We start from the raw sequence: 21,976 nt of genomic DNA, 5'->3' as shown, positions 1-21,976 counted from the left end.
ACATCGTGATGACAGACAGAAGCCAGAAAATCTTAAAGTTCCATCAAAAACAACAACAACAACAGCAACAAAAACAAGGATCCTGTGATCTGATTCCTGAGATCTGAGCAGTTTGCAGTTCTCACCTGTCATCGAGAGTTTCAGTTCCTGGCCTGCCACACTCAAGAGTTTCAGTTTCATTAAAGTAAAACAGAAAGCATAATGCTTCAGCAGGACGTACACAGTGCTCAACTGATTTTATTTCCCATGCTGTAATATTGACAAGAGGCTGGGGAAAGCTGCATCAGGGGAAAGCTGCACTGGGATCAGGAAAGAAAGCATGTTCCTCTTGAAGGAGTTCTTAACCTCCCATTTCCACATCTATCCTGATCAAACAGGAGGGTGAACAAAGACTTCCATGTGAACGAGGCTGAAGTGTGACTGAAGTTATAATATCCTGTTTCATGTCTTCCATGAAGGATCTTCATCCCAGTTGTCCCTAATTAAGTAGGAGCTCGGAGTAAGTGTGGTATTAAGCGAGTCTGAGATTGTTATTGACTGCCCTTCGGTATGAAAAGGTCTCTGTATACCTGCTTGCTTTAGTGGTAGGCAGCACTGTGCAGTGCATTGTTTTCAAACCGGGCCATGACGACTTTTAATTGCAAAGCAAATCCAATTATATTATTAAATGTAAGAAAAGACGGTTGGCTGGCACTCAGAAGGGGAATGGGGGCAGGGTGCTTGCAGGGTAATTCTTATCTGATTCCTCGGTCTCCTGTCCTGCTTCCTGACTACTGTTTAAATCAGGACTGCCCCAGTTCTGAGGCCTACTTAATCCCAGCCTCAGGAGGATATTATATAATAAAAATAGTGCAGGCTCTGTTCACACAGCCATAACTCCTGAATTATTAAGAGGGCTGCTGTTAGGGGAAGGAAAGCCAGCTTGCTGTGGTTCTCTCAGGCTGTCGGTGAGGCTTCAGTAAGCGAGCGGTTTTATTGAGCCCAATTTGATACATGGACTGGTCACCTCATATTTTAAATTAAAAGCATATTCTAGCCTTTCCAAGTGCTTACACCTGTACTCCACTTTGAGTGTAGGAAATTATTGCACAGCTTGGAGGTTTCTGACTTCGTATGTGGGACAGGTTTTGTCTGTAGGGACAGGTTTTGGGTCCAGTGGTCAAAAGTTGCCCAGCCATGCTGAGTCTGTGCTGGGGTGTGCCGATACAGAAGATCCTCAGGTTGCCTTGTAACACAGTCCCTGGGTCAAAGGTCAGGTACTCAAGGCTGAAATGCAATAGTGGAAGGGAGTGCCCTCCAGCTGTGTGTGCGAAGAAGTGATTATTTGGGTGTGTCAGGATCACTGTGTATGGACCTCCACTGACAGTAAGAGGTTCCAATTTAATTCTAATGCTCACTACTATTTTCAGGGGTAAGATTAGACAGCACTAGTATCCAGCCACAGACCCTTGCAATGAGATAGGAGGGTTTCCTGGAAAAAGGTCCACATAAAGGTTTTATAATATGATCTGTTCTGTGTTCTCATCCACACCTACTGGGAGCTCGAACAATAGTTTAAGGGTTCAAAAAGTACAAACATTTAGCTATAGCCTAAGGGAATCTGCTTGGAACCAAAACATGTAAACCTTTTTTAGATTTTCTTGGAAATAAATAATCTATAATCATTTTCCAAAGAAGCCAGTACTTAGTGACAAGGGATTCTTAGAAGTAGGGCAATAAATACACTTCACAACTTCACATTTGCTCTATTGATTCTTTATACTCTTTTGAGCTACAGTACCTCTGTGTTTATTTTATAGTATCTCTTTGAAAGAAGAAAAAAAAATACTGAGTCCCATTCCACAGAGCTGAGCATTTGGAGACGTCTGACGAAGCATTTTGTGTCACTGTAGAGCTGTAGAATGAGAAACTAGCCACCCTGAAACCAGAAGGTGTTGTGCCTGTGCTGTACAGCGTGAAGCAACTGGGAGGGCTGACATTGACCAGCTGCACATCACAGTGCCACTCTGTGCCTGAACACCCAGCCACCAATGAGAGACTGGCAGAGCCCAAGGCTGTCTGTTGGGAGACAAAAGTAGAGGCCTGCAGACTAAATTGGTTGAAATCATGCACTTAATAAGCAAGTCTGGGAAGCCTTATTTTAAAAAGCAGTGTCAGAGTCTTTCCTTGACCAAGCACATACTGCCATGATGTAGAGGTTCCACCCAAACTGAATGTTGCTTGTTCAAGCATCCCGAAGGAAGGACTCACTCAGCTGCAACAACATCTCAATCAGGCTGTAATTCCGAAACTTGCTGACTCATGCTTGCCGGAGTTAAGATAGCCGGAGTAAATAAGTAACAAATACTGAAGCCCAGGTTCTCAGCATTACAGCCACCACTGAAAGTCTGCCACAAAAGTAACAGTTTAATTCCTCTTTGGCTCGATTTTAATGTCCTCATTCATTCCAAGCTGCAGCTAGAATAAAGGTTATAGTGTAGTATGTGCTCCAGTTTCCTCCACCCTTCTGAAGTTGCGCTTGCTTCGTTAATTTGCATCTCTAAATTGTCCCTGTGTGCACACATGTGGAATATTGTCCCATCCGATCCTGTCTTGTGCCCTGTCCTTCCGAGAAAGGCTCCGGTTTTCTGTAACCATTGCCAGGAAGTGAGTTTCTAATAATGGGGGGTTGGTTGGATGCAGTGCTTTGTATTCATTGGATAATTATCCTGTAGAGTTTTTTAGGCTTAGGTTTTACGTGAATTCCTGTTACAGACACAGCTGCACATCCATACCAAACCTGACACTGATGTGGCTGTCTCTATTCTATCTAATTGGATCTCTGAATAAAAAAAAAAATTTGGATGACTCAAAATTTCCTTCATCTTAACTGCGACAAGACTGAAGTCATGCTTATTGGCACCCCCCATCAACTTCGTAAAGCCAGTCCTGTAACCCTATCTGTAGATGGTTCTGTACTTGAGCTTCAATCTAAATTGAAAAACCTTGGGGTTATATTTGAATCTGGCTTAACATTCGACCCACATGTGCAGCATATTGTCAAAACATCTTTTTTTCACCTCAGAAATATCGCTAGACTACGCCCTATGCTATTACTGTGGCTGAAAAGCTGATCAACACATTTGTGTTCTCTCGAATTGACCACTTTAATGCTGTACTTAGGGGTATCTAAATCTACTTTGAACAAACTGCAGTATGTCCAAAATTCAGCAGCCAGAATTCTGACCAGGTCTAGTGCAAATGATCACATTACTCCTATCCTGGAGTCCTTGCACTGGCTTCCTGTCAAATTCCGTGTGGACTTTAAAATCCTCAAGCTCACCTACAAGGCTCTGCATGGCTTGGCACCTCAGTACCTGTCGAAGCGATTATCACCCTACTCCCCACATCGCAACCTTCGTTCTTCTAATTCTGGTCTCCTTACTGTCCCAAAAGCCCGTCTACATTGTATGGGTGACAGGGCCCTCTCCTGTTATGCCCCCAAGCTCTGGAACTCTGTATATTGAAATTGTGTTTTATCTTCTGTATTCTTTTTATTAATTGTTCTTGTCATTCTGTAAAGTGATTTGAGAAGCCACCTTTAAAGGTGCTATATAAAATAAAGTTAATTATTATTATTATTATTATTATTATTATTATTATTATTATTATATCTGAAATGCAGATCCAGGTTACCTGTTGCTGGCCTAAACCATTACAGGTTCGGTTTTGTTGCTAAAACATTTGAAAAGCTCAAGGAGAGATGACTTTTGAATGAGATGTCAGATGCTGAGGTTGTTCCTAGGAAAGCACATTGAGCATGTAGAAAATAAAAAGTCCATCAGTAACAACCCAGAAACTTAAACCGAGAGGGGGAGAATATGTGCTGCAAGATTAGTCTTACGGGCAATCCGTTTATAAATCCTAAAGCCTTCATTGAGTCCACAGCCCCTTCATAGAAAGACAATGTGTGATTCTATTCAGTATTTTATACACCTGTAACCGAGACCTTATATTGTATCACAGTGCCCCCTACTGTATAAAGGGAAACATTAGGAATGGAGACACTCTTTTGGTGCCTTTGTTTTTGCAGAGCCTTGATAAGTTTTAGATGGTAAAAGGATCTGTCTTTTACAGTTTAATTTCAAGAAAAACATGTATGTTACATGTTACATTTCTGATTTAGAATATTAAAAAGTGTAGGGACTGAAATAACTAAACAGTAACATTAGCACAGGCACTGGAAAATGCCTATGGAAAACCTCTGTAAACAAACTGTGTGACCATCCTGATAGCAGTACATTTTATATAAGGAGGTTAGAGAGATACACTGATACCACAGGTTAATGAAAAACCAGAGGTTTTTTCATCTCATGGTGGTAACTATAACTGGATACATTCTCAAGATGTTGAACAATTGCCTCCTTGTTTAAAAACACTCTTAATCTCAGACCCAGAGCTGGAACCCTGATTAAAATACATGTGCTCAGCCTACACAGGAGCAAACATCCAGCTGCTTAGAGAATTGCATAAATACGATTTATCAAAGGTTAGATCAACATGTCAACACTGTAATCTTTTAACATGTATCTGAGCCCCTCCCTTCACTTAGCTAACAGACTGCACAGTGTACTCTTTTGAGAGGGAAGCGATGACTAGGATTTTGGTCTCTCCCAAGCAGACACAAGATGGGTTATGAAAGACCAGAGAGAAGTAAATTGCATTAGGATTTTCTTCAAATGAGGTCTTTTTTCACTCTCTTGAGTAAAACTGTCAGTTTTCAGTAGCCAGCTAAAATGTGCAAGTTGTAGTAAGACTTGCTGTAGTTGTAAGACAAGCTGTAAACAGGTCATTGACGATGTTCCTCTAAATATGTTCTTGAGAATTCCTGATAAGGTTTGTGACTCAATGGACAACATGTGCAAAAAGGGAAAATATCTCAAAGCTGGCATTTGGTCTGACATTTATTCATGTACTTATTTTAAGAAGCCTATATAATTATTTTCACATCTCTGTAAAGCAGTGTCCCTTTCATTTGAAAGGCCACAGAAATGGTCATTAACATTAAAAGAATCTTTTGCAATGTATTTGCTTTTCAGTTTATTTCTTGGTTAGAGGAGCAGACTGAATATTGTTTTATGAAACCAGCATTCTGTTATTTTAGGCATATATATATATATGGTATATCTAGAATTACAATTGAATAAAAAAACAATTAATGTGGATTAATTAGCATTCTGTGTGAAGACATGAGGAAAGGGAACATTTGCAGTAAAACAGTGTATTCAGATTTAACTTTTTTTGCCTTTATTCAAAACTTTTAACTTTATATTTACGGTACCAGACAGTATAATCTGAATAACCTCAGAAGTAATCACCAGAGCTATGTGCCATAAACTACATACAGGGGTATATATGTATTTTAATTAACCTCCAAGCAATCATTTTGAGTCTAAGGTTGCCAACTAGTTTGATATCAACACTTTGCGATAGGGCAGCATGGTCATTTTGATAATAAAGTCAAACAAATTAACACATTAATGGGGTATTAATTGTTTGCTAATAGTGGCAATAAAGTACAATTGTGCTGAATGACGTGCACGTAAAAATATTGCGTTTTGTAGTTGATGATTTATTTCATTTTTCGGATTCTGCTGTTAACCATAGCACACATGTGCTCCTGCTCTCAGGTAATTAACATAATAATTAACATGTTCCTAATGCCAGTTTTGTTTGTGTTGACCTTAACAAAACATGAATAAGCCTAATGATTTGATTGCACTCAGTTTAATTTGTTTTAAATGATCAGCAAAATGTCTCAGAAATGGATGATTGCTCTGGAGGAGGGTGGTGAACAAAAGTGAACTCTGTAGACTTTCAAAAAGCCATGCTCTAGGTGATATTTGGGGAAGAATAGAGCCTATCTTGATCTGTCATTTTTATATCAGGAGGTACTGAGAGACCAAAAGGACAGGCTTATCTTGCCTAGAATCTCATCATTGATCACTGATCCTCATGTACTGTAAATGTTTGCCCGTGTCCATTTACGTACAGCAAATAACACCCACGCTGGACAGCTGAATACACCTACTGTACTTCAGTTCATTGTCCCTGGGTCAGGTTTGTTTACACAAAAGTTGTGTTTTTACCAAATTAAAAAATAAAAATAAAAAAGTAAATTGAGGCCCGAGACTGAAAGTGTGCGAAATCCAATTGTATTACCTGTGATAGAGGGTTTGGAGAAGCTTTGAACGTATTACTGAAATAATCACTGGAAAGTATTGTTGCTGGACGTGATAGTGAACTCCATAGACTGGTCTGTATTCTTGTGTTTTTAAAAAATATTTTAGACCTGAACAATAATTAGATCTTCTTGAAAGTCTTAATAGGAGATGAAGATAACCTCTTTAAACATATAACACAAAGTCACATGATACCTTATATACAGTATACAATCTTGGTATATACTGTAGGTATATAGGTCTTGGTGCGTGGCCCTCTTTCAGCTCAGCTTCAGCCAATGAATGACTGCCCTGACATTCTCCTGCAGAATTTGCTGATATAATGCTGAATCTGTCAATGATAGAAATCCGTCCAGGTCCAGAGGTCCAGCATTACTGCCCCAAACTGATCCACCGCCAACATGCTTGAGGGCTGGGAAAAGATTCATCTGTTGACAGGCAGTGTCTGGTTTGTGCTACACAAAATATTTCCTGTTGTGGCCAAAAAGTTCAATTATTGACTTGTCTGTGCAGAGAACATTCTTGCAGTAGTCTTGTCAAAGTGATCATTGGCAAACTGTTCTCTCAGAAAGCAATGGTTCCTTCCTGGCTGTCCACCCATGAAAATTCTCTTCCTGAGGGTTGAGACTCAAACACTAACGTTAGCTGCAGTGAGAGAGAGAGAGAGAGAGAGAGAGAGAGAGAGAGAGAGAGAGAGAGAGAGAGAGAGAGAGAGAGAGAGAGAGAGAGAGAGAGAGAGAGAGAGAGAGAGAGAGAGAGAGAGAGAGGAGAGAGAGAGAGAGAGAGAGAGAGAGAGAGAGAGAGAGAGAGAGAGAGAGAGAGAGAGAGAGAGAGAGAGAGAGAGAGAGAGAGAGAGGTTAATGTTATTATTTCTAACATTAACATTAACTGATGTTAATTTTATTATTTTTATTTGCTTTGGCAACACTGATTGTACCCATCGGTCATGCTAATAAAGCACCTTGAATTGAATTGAGAGGCCTGTAGGTCCTTAGATGTTGCACTGCGATTCTTTGTGACTTCCTGGATAATTTTCCAGGTGGCTCTTGGGGAGATATTGGCAGGGTGAGCAGTCCTGGTTAGAGTGTGGTCTTGAGTATTTTTCCATTTGTAGACTGTCTGACAGTAAATGTAGTTCCAGGTGTTTTCTTGTCCTTGAACTTAGTCTGTACTGATAATGATGCTTTCTAAAGAAAAAGTTTGTTCACAATAATAAAGATGTTTACTATGTTTGTTCACAATATTTGTGCATGTGGTGATGATTTGTATATGTAGTGCTTCAGTCTTCCAATACTGCTATGATTGTTTCATGATGAATAATTTTTATATTAAGATCAGCACATCTGAAGCTGAGGTAAAGAAAAGTACTAAATGTTTTTATAAACAGTAAATGTATGCCAATATTGTCACACACCCAACAATAAGTCTTTCTGTCATTTATTCTTTAATGGTAATAATACATTGGTATCTACTTTACTGTATGTCCCCTTCAAAATTGTAAAGAATATCATCAAGAAACTATTGCTAATGTAACTGAAATAATGTATATTCACTTAGATAACTAAATAAAGCACTATAATGAATAAATCACATGATTGTCAAAAACTAGTCTAGTCTAGTCTGGAACAAATTACCTTGTCATATCGTTAAAACTAGCACCTTAGCTTCTTTCAAGAAGCATCTGGATGAAGTCTTCAAATAACTTGACCACGAACAACTAAACAAGCTCTATGCATGTACGGTAATATTGTCTCGTGTTTTCTTGTTTTGAAAAAGGAGCTGCATTTAGTCAGTTTGGCCCTGAGATGGCACTACTTTCAGTAAGTGCAGGTTCACTAAGCACTAGCTAGCACTTTGAATTTTTGAATTAAGTACACATCAGATATATTAATAAACCAGGCACTTTCAAAGGTCTTGTGAAGATTTTTTCCATGTTTGTTTAAATAAATGTTACATAAATGATTATGAAGTTATTGTAAATTAAAAAGGAAATGGTTAGAAGTAAATAAAACCTTATTTTAATAAACACCTTGTGGTTAACTTCTTCATTAAAATCTCTGCATAGTTAAATCCTTTATTAAAAACATTCTGATTATGTAAGTGACATATATACATTATATCAGACATACTGTGTTATACAGTATATACATATATATAATATTATTAATCATTTCTGTCTCGTAGTGCTGGGTTCAGTTCCTGGGGTGCTATCTTTGTGGAGTTTGTTGTTCCTGTGTTTGGTTTCCTCCAGGTGTTCCAGTTTTCTCAGTCCAGAGACGTACTGGTAGGTTAATGGGCTTCTGGGAAAATTGGTCCTGGTGTGAGTGTGAGTCTGTTTGTGTCTGTCTCTGCCCTGCCTGGCGCCCGGTTCTTGCTGGGTGAGGGTACAGCTCTCCCTGACTCTGTACTGGATAAGGCAGTTTAGAGAATGGTTGCCATATACAGTAAGCCACAGTGCTGTCTTCATGATTAAAAAACAGGAAATACTCTACAGTACATGACAAAACAAAATAATACAAAAAAAACCACAGCAACAGCAGATACACAGTTTGAATAACACATTATGCCTCAGTAATGTTTTCACAATGCCTTTTTTGTCTGTCTTGAAATGGATAAATCTTAAATTTCAAGCAGCACACCTACTGTAATTACTGTGCGTTACAAATCTTTCTATTGAACAATATGAGTTGAAAGAACAGCCCTTCATCAGATGAACTACTTGCAGAGAAGTACAATATAACAGCAGGGTGAAAACAAACAGAATTAGTGCCAGTTTTAGGGAAGAAGGCAGCAGTGTCTTCATTCATATGGGGTCCAGATTACCAATGAAATTGAGACAGAAATCCTGATAGCACATGGAGCTACAGTACTGCATACACACACAGAGAAAGTGCTGTCCTGTCTCAAGCCTACCTAACTGCGCATCTACAGTATTTAAGTGCATTAGGACTGAAAGCAGAATTTAACAGCAGTGGGCAGCAGTGTGTAGCTCAAGATACTGTACATGCTCAGGTTACTTCTGAGATGTGTTAATTGTTGTAAGTCATTGCTTCAGATAAATGCATCAGGTAAACAAGTTAAAAAGAATACATTTGGGAAAGATCTGTGTGAATCCTGGCTCATTAGTAAAAATTAAATGCTTCTAAATTGGGAATATGAAAGAAGCATTAATAAAAATTGGGACTGTCCATGTCTTTGGCTGTCCTGAGGCTGAGCCACAGACGCATCACTTGTCTGGTTTTTGTTATATTCCAGGAATCGACGAAAAAGATTCCTAGGTTATTCCTGGGTTTTTGAAAGTTCAAATACACACTTTGTTCTTGTGTTCTTGACAGTTTTTTTATATTATCAATTAAAAAACTGTAAGAAAATGTAGAGCCTTTAATAACACAATCATGTGTATCTAGGATATCTCTCTAGTACCCTTTATCTTTAGAACAATGAGTAAAACAAGTCTTATTATAACAGGAAATTACTGTCGATACATACAATGTGTAGATACATATAAAGACTGGCTTCGAATAACTGTCTGAGTGACACTTTTGAACAGTTTATGATTTGTAATAAAATAAAGATATTAATAAAGAAACGCAAACACAATGGCATGTTTTGTTTGACAAGTTCTGGTTGGACAGGTCAATTGTCTCAGAAATCATTCGAGATATATCAAAAGATATAGGATATCCCATGATATTAGTGATAACACTTTGAGTTGTCTGCTTTGATGATAATATGCGAAGACTGTATTGATGCCTTAGTTAACAAGATTGTTCAATGATCTTCATTAATCATTGTCAAGGGCAATCTGACAATCAATGTTTCACTTGACGAATTAAGTAAAAATATTCACTTAATGAATTAGCCCATATCATGGTATCAGATATTTCTGTCTGTAGCTCTAGATTTTGTGTCACTATTTTTAACGTGTGCTTCAGATAACACACTTGATTCTGGATCGGAAAATGCTTGGCATTTCATTTTGTCCTGTATACTCGTGTTGATGAGATCAAATCGCCGTTCTTAACTTCGTATTAGTTTCTGGCAAATTCTGAAACTTCTTAGCTCTCAGTACGGCCTTAGCTTTTGTCATGAGAATGACCTGGCTGACTTTTAAAAACGAGTACACGCAACGTGTTAAAAACAAACAAACAAATGAGCTGCTTTCTGTGGGTGAGGCCGTACTGTATTTCTGAAACAACTGCGCCTCAGAAACATATAAATAGACTTGATATCCAATCTGGTGGAGGAAACCCGAGTGTCCTACAGACCTCGTAACGTTTTTTTGCAACTTGGCCCGTCTGCGTGGCCTGCTTCTTTGCAGACAGGTGTGCTGACAGTGACAGAATAACTGTGCTGCTCCTGTCAGAACAGAAGAAAAACTTCAAACAAGAAAATGGTATTTAGTCCGTCTTGCTTGATGGGTTGCCGGTAGAATATTGATCCGAGGATCTTTCAACTATTTCCTGAAGGACTAGCTTCAATAACATAAAGTGTGTTTAGCTGCATGCAGTAACGAACGTGCTCTATTATTATTATTATTATTATTATTATTATTATTATTATTATTATTATTATTATTAATAATATTATTATTATTATTATAAATCCGCCAGTTTTAGTGTCAAAACGTCTCAAAAACAATACTGCACTATGTGTGGGTGCATTTGTCTTTATTTTAAAAAAAGCGTCTGTCTGCGTTGTAGTTGCTGACAATTTCCCGTCGACGAGGGGTTGAAGATTAACCAAATCTCCTTTTCTGTCGGAATTTGACTGGAAAGTCTGCGTCATTTGCGGCCTAAGAGATTATGGGATTCAGATGTTTTACTGCAAATGTTAAAAAAAAGACTTGTCTGAGCCTCAACCTGCCCCTTGTTAATAAAAGCTGGGAAAAAAGGGCTCTAAATAAAGGGCACGAATGAAAAATAGATAATTTTTCAGTGTATGACTTTTATTATTGTCTTCATTCAGAAATTGCTCAGGGGACACAGTGTCAAAGAGGTTTCTCGTTACAAAAAAATACATGTAACAGATAGCCGGAGCATTTAAGAATCTGAATTATGGTTAATTGCGGCTATACTCTTATTCACTTACAAACACAGAATTTGAAAATGCTAGTATACCAGTTAATGTATTACGCTGAAACTTTAATATATCCATACTGGGGGCTACTGAAAAACCTGAAAGTTCATGGTTTTCCTAGGTTTCCTTAAAACATTGGGTGCGGTACATCTCACGATATAACTTTTACTCACTGCAGATGTTATGCAGTGTGCAGCATGCTACTTCAACCGAATTCACGGGACAAAAACACAGTATGTAATTCGAGTTGTAAATACACAATCGGACGCATAGAATGTGAAAATGTACATTCGCCTTTTTTATACGAGCATCCGTCGATTATATGCATCCTTTTGTTACTAACGTGGGTCGAGTCAGTAACATTTTGCTTTTGTTTCCATGCTGTACACCTGCGCGTTGGTAAGGCCATCGAACCAAAGAAAACACCAGCAGCCACAGTGTAACCAGAGGTTTAAGACGGACACAGCGCTGCCTACAGAGCGCATTCCTTCACGCCCTAGGTGTGTTTACCAGAGGGCGACATAAACCTTCACATACGATATTTTTTTCTGAAACCGCGTTACTCTCAGTCCTTGACGCCTATATTTAGTTCTCGCCATGTGCTGGGTATTTTCGCCAGACGGTATGAGATCCGTGTTCTTATTGCCTGTTGCTGTAGAACACGCCCCCTTCTGTATCACTGCTCTGCCAGCGAAACCCCAATAAACTGGGAACAAACTTCGAAACATTTCGTTTGTATTTTAATTTACCTAAATTTATAAATGGTTATTTACTGAGCATTCGAAACCTTCGATTCATGCCACGGGGTTCACTATGACAAGAGAGGAAGAGCTAATTCGGATTGCGAAAAAACTGGACAAGATGGTGTCTAGAAATAATATGGTGAGGAAAACATTTTCAGTTTACAGTTTACAGTAGCTTGACGTGTCTCTGTTGTAAGAAGGGCTATCCTTGCTTTGGTCTCGATCGTCGTTTTTTTTAAATGCATTTAAGTTAAGAATTCCGTTTCAGCACTTTTTAAGCTTTTCGAATGACCTGCGTTTGTGTCTAACGAATATTTTATTTGCGATCCCGTGGCTTACGCGTTAGAAAAGTTACGGCGCTGTTTCTGTGCCGTCAGTGCGGAGGGCGTGCAGGCTAGTGTTTCACAGGTGCCATCGCTCTCTCCAGAACAGGTTTTACACAACGCATAAGAAAATCACAAGAGATTTTATGTCAAATACTGAACCACCTAGAGCATTTCTGACGTAATATGAACTTTAAATACAGATTACGACCGACAGAACTACTTAAAAGAATAATATTGCATTTCAATGCAGCGCGCTGCGCACGTAACAGGCGAGTTACAACTTGGAATCGGGACTGTACTGTACATTGCATGTTAGCCTATTTGAACTGAAAGTTTCCCATTAAAATCGAAAGTGACATAGGGAATTTGATTACGAAAAATACATCTCCTTGACAACTGTCTGTTAACTATAATGTTCATAAAGCAAAGTATCATATTTTCCCTTGACAGGCGACAGCGATTTCTTTGGGAGCCGCACTCGGGAGTCATATAATGTGAACGAAATCGATTCGGATCCTGTTTCTTGTCTAGCAGTGGCGTAAACAACCGCAGTAGAAGCTTCATATTGAAAATTCTGGTCTAGAAATCCCCTCCAAAGCCATTAAACTGTGACCCACCTCTGCATTTTAAAGTGGGAGAGTGGTAGATGATTTAAGAAGACACACAGAAGTGATTACTGAGGGAATTTTGATTTGACTTACCATAGAGGCTGGATTGACATTTTAGATGGCTTTCATGGGAACGTCAGTTTATAATTGTATGAAACACTAAAAGTAGTGTCAACAGTGCAAAATGCTCCTTTAGTGTGTAGGGAAAGCAATATTTTAGTTACTTAAGCAGGTATTTGAAACTAATCCCAATACTAAAATCTGATGCTTGTTGAAACTTTTGGAAGGCAGCTGTGATCATCTGTGTTAAACTAATATTCAGTTACTAGAAAAACTGTCAGAGCAACTGTAAGACAAAAAATTGAAAATACCGTATTCCTGTAGGGCCTAATCCCATCAACATTAACTTGTAGTAAGGTATTAAAAGTTAAAGTTTAAAACATTGGTCCACATTTGAGTGACTTTGCGCTCAAACATGACACAGTTGACAATTGACTATTTCCAAAGCACAGTAGGTGCAGAGCGAGCTGTATTGCACTTTTGTGACATGGATGTCGTAGTAGTAGCATTGGAGAAGTGTGAAGATTGGTCAATAGCTTAGCAGTATCGCAAGATCTGGACAATCGATAGCTGAGCAGTTTCACAACTTCCTGACATAAGACTCTATAAGGTGCCATACTCCCCCATAAAATAGCTGTGAACGAATAGGGAATTACTGTTTTTTAGAGAGCATACTTAGCTTGGAGCTAAAGACTGTTGATGTTATTAATATCTTAGGTTAGGAATTTGATTTCTAAATTTCATCGGACGAAGGGCAGCCAAGACCTATATATAGATGTCCTTAAAAGATACTTGTACTTCTGTTAGCTGTGGTTTCAATGAAACTCTTTGTGTCATATGAAGGCAGACATGGTGTTGCTTGCACTGGGGGAAATGGATTCACCTGATAAAAGCAACATGCCTTAGTGTCTTAATGTTTTGTAAAATAAATCACAGTCCTCCATTTATATAAACATACAAGAATGATTATGAATGAGAGGAGTGTAAAAAGTCCTCAGTTTTAAATACACTGTACATTCCAATTGTGTCCTCATGGTTTACAACTGTTGATTACTAAGAAATTAAAAGGATCTTGAATATGTGAATCCCCTTGTAATCTTTTCTGTTTGGGATTAAAATTCATTTTCTCTTTTACTGTAGCTTGTCAGTGGAATTAGGACATTCTTTGAAGGCTTAGAATATATTATGTTACTCTTCTCTGGACTGATTAAAGATCAGTATTATATTTCTCTAAATGAGTAAAATTGTACACAGTTTTCTAAATGAGGTCTCAGTAGTACATTTTTAATAATTTTGTTGTTTTAAATTTGACGCTTTTAAATAGGTCTGTACAGTATGTTCTAATGCTGTTTGCCTTTTTTTACATTGCCTTTACATTTGCCTTTTTATTGCTTCTCCACATTGTCTTGAAGATGAAGAGGATGCCAATGTCGACAACTAAGTCTCTTTCATCTATCCAGTTTCTAAACTGTTTATCTGATACATGGTCATTGGGGGGCCGGATTCTATCCCAGCCAGCAACCAGTGCAAGGCAGGGTACACCCTAGATGGGACACAGACACGACCACACACTCTCGCTCACTCACACCAGGCCAGTTTTTAAAGAAGCCAATTAACCTACCAGCTAGGGCTGGGCGATATGGCCAAAAAGATTATCATGCTAAAAATGTTCATATCAGTCGATATCGATAATTATCACGATAAATGTCAAATCATAATTTCTTTCAAGTTTAAAGGCAGATTTTGTTTCTCCTGAGTGAAAGTTGAAGAAACCAGACAGTTAATTGGTAAATTAAACAACTTTTTATTTTAAGAACACAACAAACACTTGCCAAACAGCAGAAACATTAAACAAATCTGTTGCAACATACACGCGCACTCGCGCAGTATTTTGTGCGCAAGAGCATATCATGCGCAAAGCATAAACATATATATCGAACATTTATCGAACTTTTGTTCAAATTATATCGAGGAAAATTATATCGCGATAATTATCGTTATCGAATTATCGCCCAGCTCTACTACCAGCATGTTTTTGGACTGTGGAAAGAAACCAGAGCGTGACACCAGGGCACCAAACCCAGGGCCCCAGTGCTGAGAGGCAGCAGTGCTCCCCACAGCGTCCCCCTGCCACCCATGTCTCTTTCATAGCTACAGTGGTTTATTGAAGTTTGCTGTTTCTTATATTCCTGTTTATCTATAGTTTGTTTTTGCTGCCTCCATGTAATCACGTATCTTTTCATCTCGTTTGTGATCTGCTGGAATGTTTGAGTAATAGACAGAAATCACTCGGCTTCATCTAGGTGACTATCCTAGCGTAGATACTTGCTTCATCAAGGAGACAGTACATACCCTACATGAGGGTGTAAAACATTTTCCTCCAGGGCAGGGTTTTCTCTCACTTAGTTGAAAGTTTTCATAAAAGTATAGGTGCTGTATTGGGAGAGAGAAAATGGAGTTTAAGAGCGCCATAAGAGCCAAACTAGAACCATGAGAATGATCAGGGAAGACTGCGAGCAAGGGTATAATGACCAGTTCTAGTGCTCTAGAATGGATATCAATATTTTTACACTGAAAGGGTTAGTAAGGTTCGCCCCTGAGGACTGTAATTACGTTATTGTGAATCACAGCTTGAAATACTAGCAGTGTTCTGCATCCTTCATGTGTACTGCTCTAACTAAAAAAGGGAATTCTGGGTAATTCTCCTATTGGCAGTGTGCTGCTGAACATGAGCCATGATTTCTTCATTGTCATGTTGGACTGCACGCACTCCTGACCTGCCTGACCTGTCATGTTTATCTCTGCTGCAGGATGGGGCTCTGGACCTTTTGAAGGAGCTGAAGGGATATAATATGAATCTGAAACTGCTGCAGGTACTGTAGGCCAGCAAGGCTGCTGTATATCTCTGTATCTTAGGAATGGTAGCTGCCTGGAAATGATTTTAGAGTCCACAGCCTGGGAAGGTTCCCTGAATGTCAACACTGGAGCCAGAGCTTGCACCAATGGAGTGAGCATTATATATGAAGCTGTTCTGTGGCGTAATTTTGCTTCCAGTGCATGTCTGGACAAGTCTGGACTGGAAAAGTTTTACTGGGAAGCTTTGATAAATCTGTTGTTTTTTTTAATACTAAAACTTTGGCTCAGTACACTCACTCAAGTCAGTTCACACTCCCAGTCAAAGAATTAACCTGTTTCATAATTCGTATTCTCACTCCTTCTTGATAGCTGTACACACCTTTGATCATTAAGCAGTGCTTTTTTTTTATAAGTAAGGCAGTCCAAGCTGTGTTCTACTATAGCTTTGCTTTTCTAGATCAATTTTTTTTTCCCCTGTGGAACAGAACAGAGAACAGAGATCCACTTATTAGTGTTTCAAGGTGATCATCAGCAGACATGGGAATCCACTTACTATGTGGAAATGATCTCCCTGACCACAGTTTCTTGCTTCTCATATTCAGAGACAATTCTTACTTTGTTATAAGTTGTCACACTTAAAGGGGAACTGCAATGTGATTTTTTATATTTAAGCATTAGAAAGAATCTGTATTGATTCTGTATTGCATTTCAAACCACTATAAAAGTAACATGTACACAGTAAATTGTAAAACCTCCAATTAACATAACAAAATAGATCACATTTCCAGGTGTGCGCAGCGCCATATTCTGCTATTCAGAACGAGGCGACAAAACTGGCGTGATGTGGCCTTATTACATTGTAAAGAAGCAGGCTTGTGAACACATCTCTTTTAATCCAATTGAAATATTGCTCTCAATTCGGAGACATTTTTGCAGACAAATGCTGCTTGTTAACTGTGCATGCAGATCACGTTCTGCAGTGAAATGTCTGCTGCGCAATGTATTTATTCACTCATGCATCACAGGGTGCTAGTCATTACAGTGACTAGTGAGCAGGAAGGCCTGCATGCGAGGCCTGCACAAATGCGAGTTCGCAACAACGTGGCGAACCCAAAGTTCATGATTTTGTGGATTATATCGAAATTAGTATTTTTTTCTATAACTTATAATTTATTTTGTTACCGAGATTTAGTAACCAGTCAGAGAAATTGGGACTGCAGCTCCTCTTTAATCATCCCTAAGGACAGGGGTCTGGCTGGTCATGGGCTGCAGGCTGGGAGCATCTCAAGCTGTTTCTGTTTTGGGGCGTGTGCAGGTGACACGGATCGGCATGTCTGTGAATGGCGTGCGGAAGCACTGCACGGACGAGGAGGTTGTCACACTGGCCAAAATCCTCATCAAGAACTGGAAGAGACTTCTGGGTAAGGATGTCACAAGTCCCGGATAGCTGATGCCATGTGACTTGTTCTGCTATTGGGAGAAGGTTGGGGAGCTGACCCACAGCATCAGGGGAGGGAGCAAAAACCCTTCATTCTGAGAGTAAGTAACATTGTAACACATAAAACTGGACTTTAATGACTAGAAACACCCCAAATCCCATCAGATACATCACAAAAGATGGGTTCCGCCCTCTGTGCTAATATGAATGGTTCTTTTTGGGCCTGTTTCGGTCAGTGGAAAAGCACTAAACGCACATAGACAGCACCTTCCTTTCATTCTTCAGCAGTACATCTGTATAATTTTGAATACTCCAAAGTGTTATTCATCTCTTAGTCAGGGTTGTAAGTATTACATTATTTTATGGTCAAGCCGTTGCAATGCCTGAGCATTAAAGAATACTGTGAGTTCTAGAGCATATTTCCCATATCCTTCAGTGGTTGCATCTCAGTAAATGAGAAGAGAGATGCTTCTGACAATGTGTTGCATTGCAGGACATTGACACTGGCTGTGTGCCTGGAGAAGATAAGAAAAATGTTATTTCAGGCTGCTGCAAAATACGATTGTGAGACGCAATGTGCACTTTTAACATGCCTGTGTAGCTTCGCACAGCATGTGGCACAGTGACCCCCTTTGTCTCTAGAATCAGCCGGCTCTCAGAAGGGGGAGAGCCAGACTGGGAGAGACAGCGAGACGAACTCCAGCAATCCTGTCGGAGCAGGGCTCACCCCTCAGCCAGCCAAACACTCACCGGATGAAGAGGACAGGTGAGGTGGGCAGGAAATGGGGGTACAGGGAGTGGCTCAAGGGAAAGAATAACCTGATCTCGAAAGGGGCTTGTACCGTACATTAACCTGTACGTCACAGGATGACAAGGAAAGTAAGGGTAATCTACAGTACAAAAGGTATACAGGCATCCTCACAGGAGTAACACTCCATTAACAGTTGTGCAGAGGAAACGCATGTATAGTCATCTGCTTAAATTAGGGAAGGAAAAGACACGAATTGAAGTGGTAATAAGGACAGTTCTGAATATTGTGGAAAATAAATTGTGCCTAGACAACATGAATGGCATTCTTACAGATTTAGCTTGTTCAAACTAGGAACAGTTCATGTGATTTGCTTGCTAGAAAGCTTTTAAGAAGATGCAGTAAGTGTGAAGGGTTGTTTGCAAATTAAGCATCAATATAGCAACACCAGCCTTGAGTTTCTGTGTGTTGTAGGAAACAGGCACTGGATTCAAAGCCCAGCTTCGAGCCACCAAAGAAGCACACATTCAGTGACCAGAAAAAAGAGAGGTGAGAGCTCCTTCTGTCAAACTTGTCTTTGGAGAGAAAGCAAGGCTTGTGTACTGCACTCTTGAAAAACACAACAGGAGTCTTTTCTGTGTAGTCATGCTTGAAATGAAAACCTTGCCCCACAGCTGTACTTTTAGATCTTGCTAAACCCATTCTGAGCAAATCGTCTTCGTTTACCAGGCTTTGAAAATATGGCTGTCACTGTGTAGGACTTCACCTGTCCTTGCGCTGACCAGCAAAAGAGTGTTCAGCTGAAATTTCTTTGTTTTCTATCCACTCATTCAAAGCTCCTTATTCTTCACACATTAGTCAGTGTGGGGGACCATTAATTTGAATTTAGAAACTCAGTTCAGAGCAGGGGCGTTTCTTTCTCTTCTAGAAAAGACTCTACAGATTCCAAACCACCTCCTCCTCCTCCAAAGCATCTACCTGTCGAAGTGAGAAAGGAGAGCTCAGGGTGAGAGTTGTGTGTGTGGTGTTGTGACCTCATTCTGTACTGCAGTGTCTCCTGATGCTGAATACATGGTGCGCACTGCTGCTCAGCTCACTGTCACTTTTGTCTTCTAGAAAAGACACCATAGATTTCAAGCCTTTTTCTCCAATGCGGCCCTCCGTTGGTAGCAAAAAAGAAAGGTCTGGGAAAGATAAGGCCTCTGTGTGTCTCTTTTCGGCGTGAAATGGCTGCAGTAATTTCCAAGTTTCACTGCTCAGACAGCCAGCTTGTTAGTGCTTCTTGTTTTCTGCTTGTAAATGACCACATGAGCTGTTTTTATTTTTTAATTGTAAGGGCAGAATAGCACCCTCCCTGTTTTACAAAGGAAGCAGGTTCTGTGAGTTAGTCTGGCCTAACATTTGTAGCTTTTAAATCATTAGAACATCGTTTGTCCTCTGAAGTGAAACTTAACTTCACTGTAGGAGTGGCTTTTCAATTTCAGGTTTCCATGTTCTGTGGCTTGTCATTCTTGTCTAGGGCAATAATGCTTGCATGACTGAAATGGGCTTTGTTTTGTGGTTAAACACACAGCAGCAAGTTCGTGCATGAATAAAAAGTGCTTTGGATTTGCATTTTAACTCGCTGTATTCAAAAGAAAAATTAGTAAAGCACTAAAAGATTTTCCTTATTTCCAGAAAAGACTCAACAGATTCCAAATCATTGCCTCCAAATCGATCTTCCCTAGTAACCAAGAAAGAAAGGTCAGCAAAAAATGTACTTTTAATGTGTCATTGGGAGCAACAGCCCTTCATTGTTGTAATAATATAATTTTAATATAATTTATACTCTACACAATCCTATGCAAATTAACCAGTAGAAAAAAGTTACATTTAACATAAATTGTGATCTATTTCAGGCTATGCTAATGACTTTTCCTTTTCATTTGCTGGTTACTGGTTACTGGTTTGTTAACAGCAATCAATCACAGGTGTTCCAAATAATATTTCATATTTATATACCTTCATCAGCTGCTTAATCTCTCAGTATGAAATTGACCCACAAGTTCAGATATTTCTGATTGAACAGTAATCTATGAAAGCTGACAGTGATCTCCCTCAGAAGCAGTGGGTTGAGACATTGTCTTACAGCTTGTTAAGATGCGCAGTGGAGTTGTATTGTGCTGCAGAAAGTATCCCAGGTTGTAGAAAGGCTTTTTGTTCTGCTTCCAGGCAAGGTTCGGCAGATGCCAAAACTATACCCCCTAAAAGGCCTTTTCTGGATGTCAAGAAGGAAAGGTTAGAAATGAGAGTGGGTTTTGTACCAAGACATTGACATGTTGTGAAGTGTGTTCTGACTGATAATGATGAGACTCTATTGCGGCTTGTGTGATTTATCCTTCTTTCAATCAGCCTGTCAACTAAAGTAGGATTCACTGCCTGCATTTGGATGGATAAGGTAGCACTCTCTAACAGGAAGTGCCAAAAGATCAATCTCTCCATTCCCCGTCTTGCAGGAAGGACTGCTCTGATTCTAAGTCAGCCCCCCCAGTGAAAAGACCTTCAACTGATGCTAAACTAGAGAGGTACATCAATCTTGTCACAACTACAATTGTAACACACTCATGCTTTGCAAAAGTGTTCAATCCCATCTTACGATACCCCAGTTCATTTTCTATTTTCTAAGCACTACATCCAATTCAGAGTCGCAATGAGCATATGGCAGGGTACACCCTGGATGGGACACCAGTCCATCATTGGGCACAAACAGACATGCACACACCAGGCCCTCTTTTCCCAGAAGCCAATTAACCTACCAGTATATCTCTATTTGCCTGCCATCTTTATCCAAAGTGAGCCTACCTGTTTACCAATTACCTGTTTACCTGCTGATATGTCAGAAATGATCTACGTTTTCTAGAAATGCACATTTACAACATCATTCCAATGCCCTTTTCTCAATTCTCCCCATTGAGAGGAGTTTGTAGATATTGTTACAGGTGCTTAAGCTCCACATGTGTCTTCAGATCTCTTCTTTTATTTGACAGGAGAGATTCATCTGATGCCAAGTCCAACAGTTCACCAAAAAAGCTTTCCATTGACATCAAAAGGGATAGGTGAGGAGTGCCAAACTTTGTAATACATTCACTTGCATGGATGTAAAGAGATAGTTTAGATTCATACAGATGTCAGTACAGTACATTTCTCTGAACCCTGAGCTCTGTGAAGACTGCTTTAAAAGCACTTTATACTGTATTGTTGGGGACGTTATACCAACAAGCAAAGCTACCTCGTATTCAAAAGACATTCCTTTTTTACATCCCTAAGGTAGAATAAGTATCAGCAAGCATTTCATTTTCTAGAAGAGTGGAGAAATGTTATGGTTCTAAATGTTCAGTAGTGTTGAACACTATTCTGTAAAGGATGTAAAGTACTGATTGTTAATATAACACAGTGGCCAGTTTCATCAGCAGTTGTTATTGCAATGGACATGCAGAAACAAAAGTCTGACAGTGAACTCCAAATTGAGTGCAAACTAAATGAATGTTGACTGTTCCTTTAAAGCTTCTCTGTCTGATCTCTAGGAGGGATTCGTTGACCTCCAAACCATCTAATCTCTCTCCTCTGCCAAGAAAACCTTCCACTGAGAGCAGGGATGAGCGGTACAGTATTTTCTTCAGGAAAATTGTTGAGAATTGCAATCTTAATGTGCTTTTAAGAATGAAGTTTTGATTCCTTTCTGTTAGCCAAGTGATCCTGCAGCAGAATAGATCGTTCTGTGTGGCACGGCCTTATCCTCGGATCGCTTGTTTGTAATGAGGTGGTTTAGTAACATTCTGTTGTAGTAGTTCAGGTGGGGAGCTGCGTCAGCATGCGTAGGCTGCAAAGGCACAAGTAATAGGTTTATTCCATGCTGAA

General features: G+C 39.5%; 1 protein-coding gene across 11 annotated transcripts in view; it reads left to right on the top strand.

Annotated features, from left to right (window-relative positions):
• The window catches only part of tcea3 (transcription elongation factor A (SII), 3), a 77,806-nt gene that overhangs the window by 49,255 nt on the left and 6,575 nt on the right, over positions 1-21,976 (top strand). The window contains exons 1-12 of one of the 11 annotated variants that reach the window (XM_088602859.1): positions 11,939-12,182; positions 15,848-15,910; positions 17,209-17,314; positions 17,974-18,097; positions 18,554-18,628; positions 19,008-19,085; positions 19,196-19,261; positions 19,757-19,822; positions 20,291-20,356; positions 20,575-20,643; positions 21,106-21,174; positions 21,643-21,720. In XM_088602859.1, coding sequence (XP_088458985.1) covers positions 12,114-12,182; positions 15,848-15,910; positions 17,209-17,314; positions 17,974-18,097; positions 18,554-18,628; positions 19,008-19,085; positions 19,196-19,261; positions 19,757-19,822; positions 20,291-20,356; positions 20,575-20,643; positions 21,106-21,174; positions 21,643-21,720 — 929 coding nt within the window. In that variant the 5' untranslated portion in view covers positions 11,939-12,113. Of the gene's footprint in view, positions 1-11,938; positions 12,183-15,847; positions 15,911-17,208; positions 17,315-17,973; positions 18,098-18,553; positions 18,629-19,007; positions 19,086-19,195; positions 19,262-19,756; positions 19,823-20,290; positions 20,357-20,574; positions 20,644-21,105; positions 21,175-21,642; positions 21,721-21,976 lie in introns of those variants that run through there. The other 10 variants (XM_088602858.1, XM_088602863.1, XM_088602862.1 and 7 more) reach the window with 10 other exon arrangements.

Source organism: Lepisosteus platostomus, chromosome 13 (genome assembly GCF_059453375.1).
Source record: "Lepisosteus platostomus isolate fLepPlt1 chromosome 13, fLepPlt1.hap1, whole genome shotgun sequence".
NCBI lineage: Eukaryota > Metazoa > Chordata > Actinopteri > Semionotiformes > Lepisosteidae > Lepisosteus > Lepisosteus platostomus.
The sequence above is the reverse complement of the archived record's forward strand: the minus strand, read 5'-3'. Positions and strand labels throughout refer to the sequence as shown.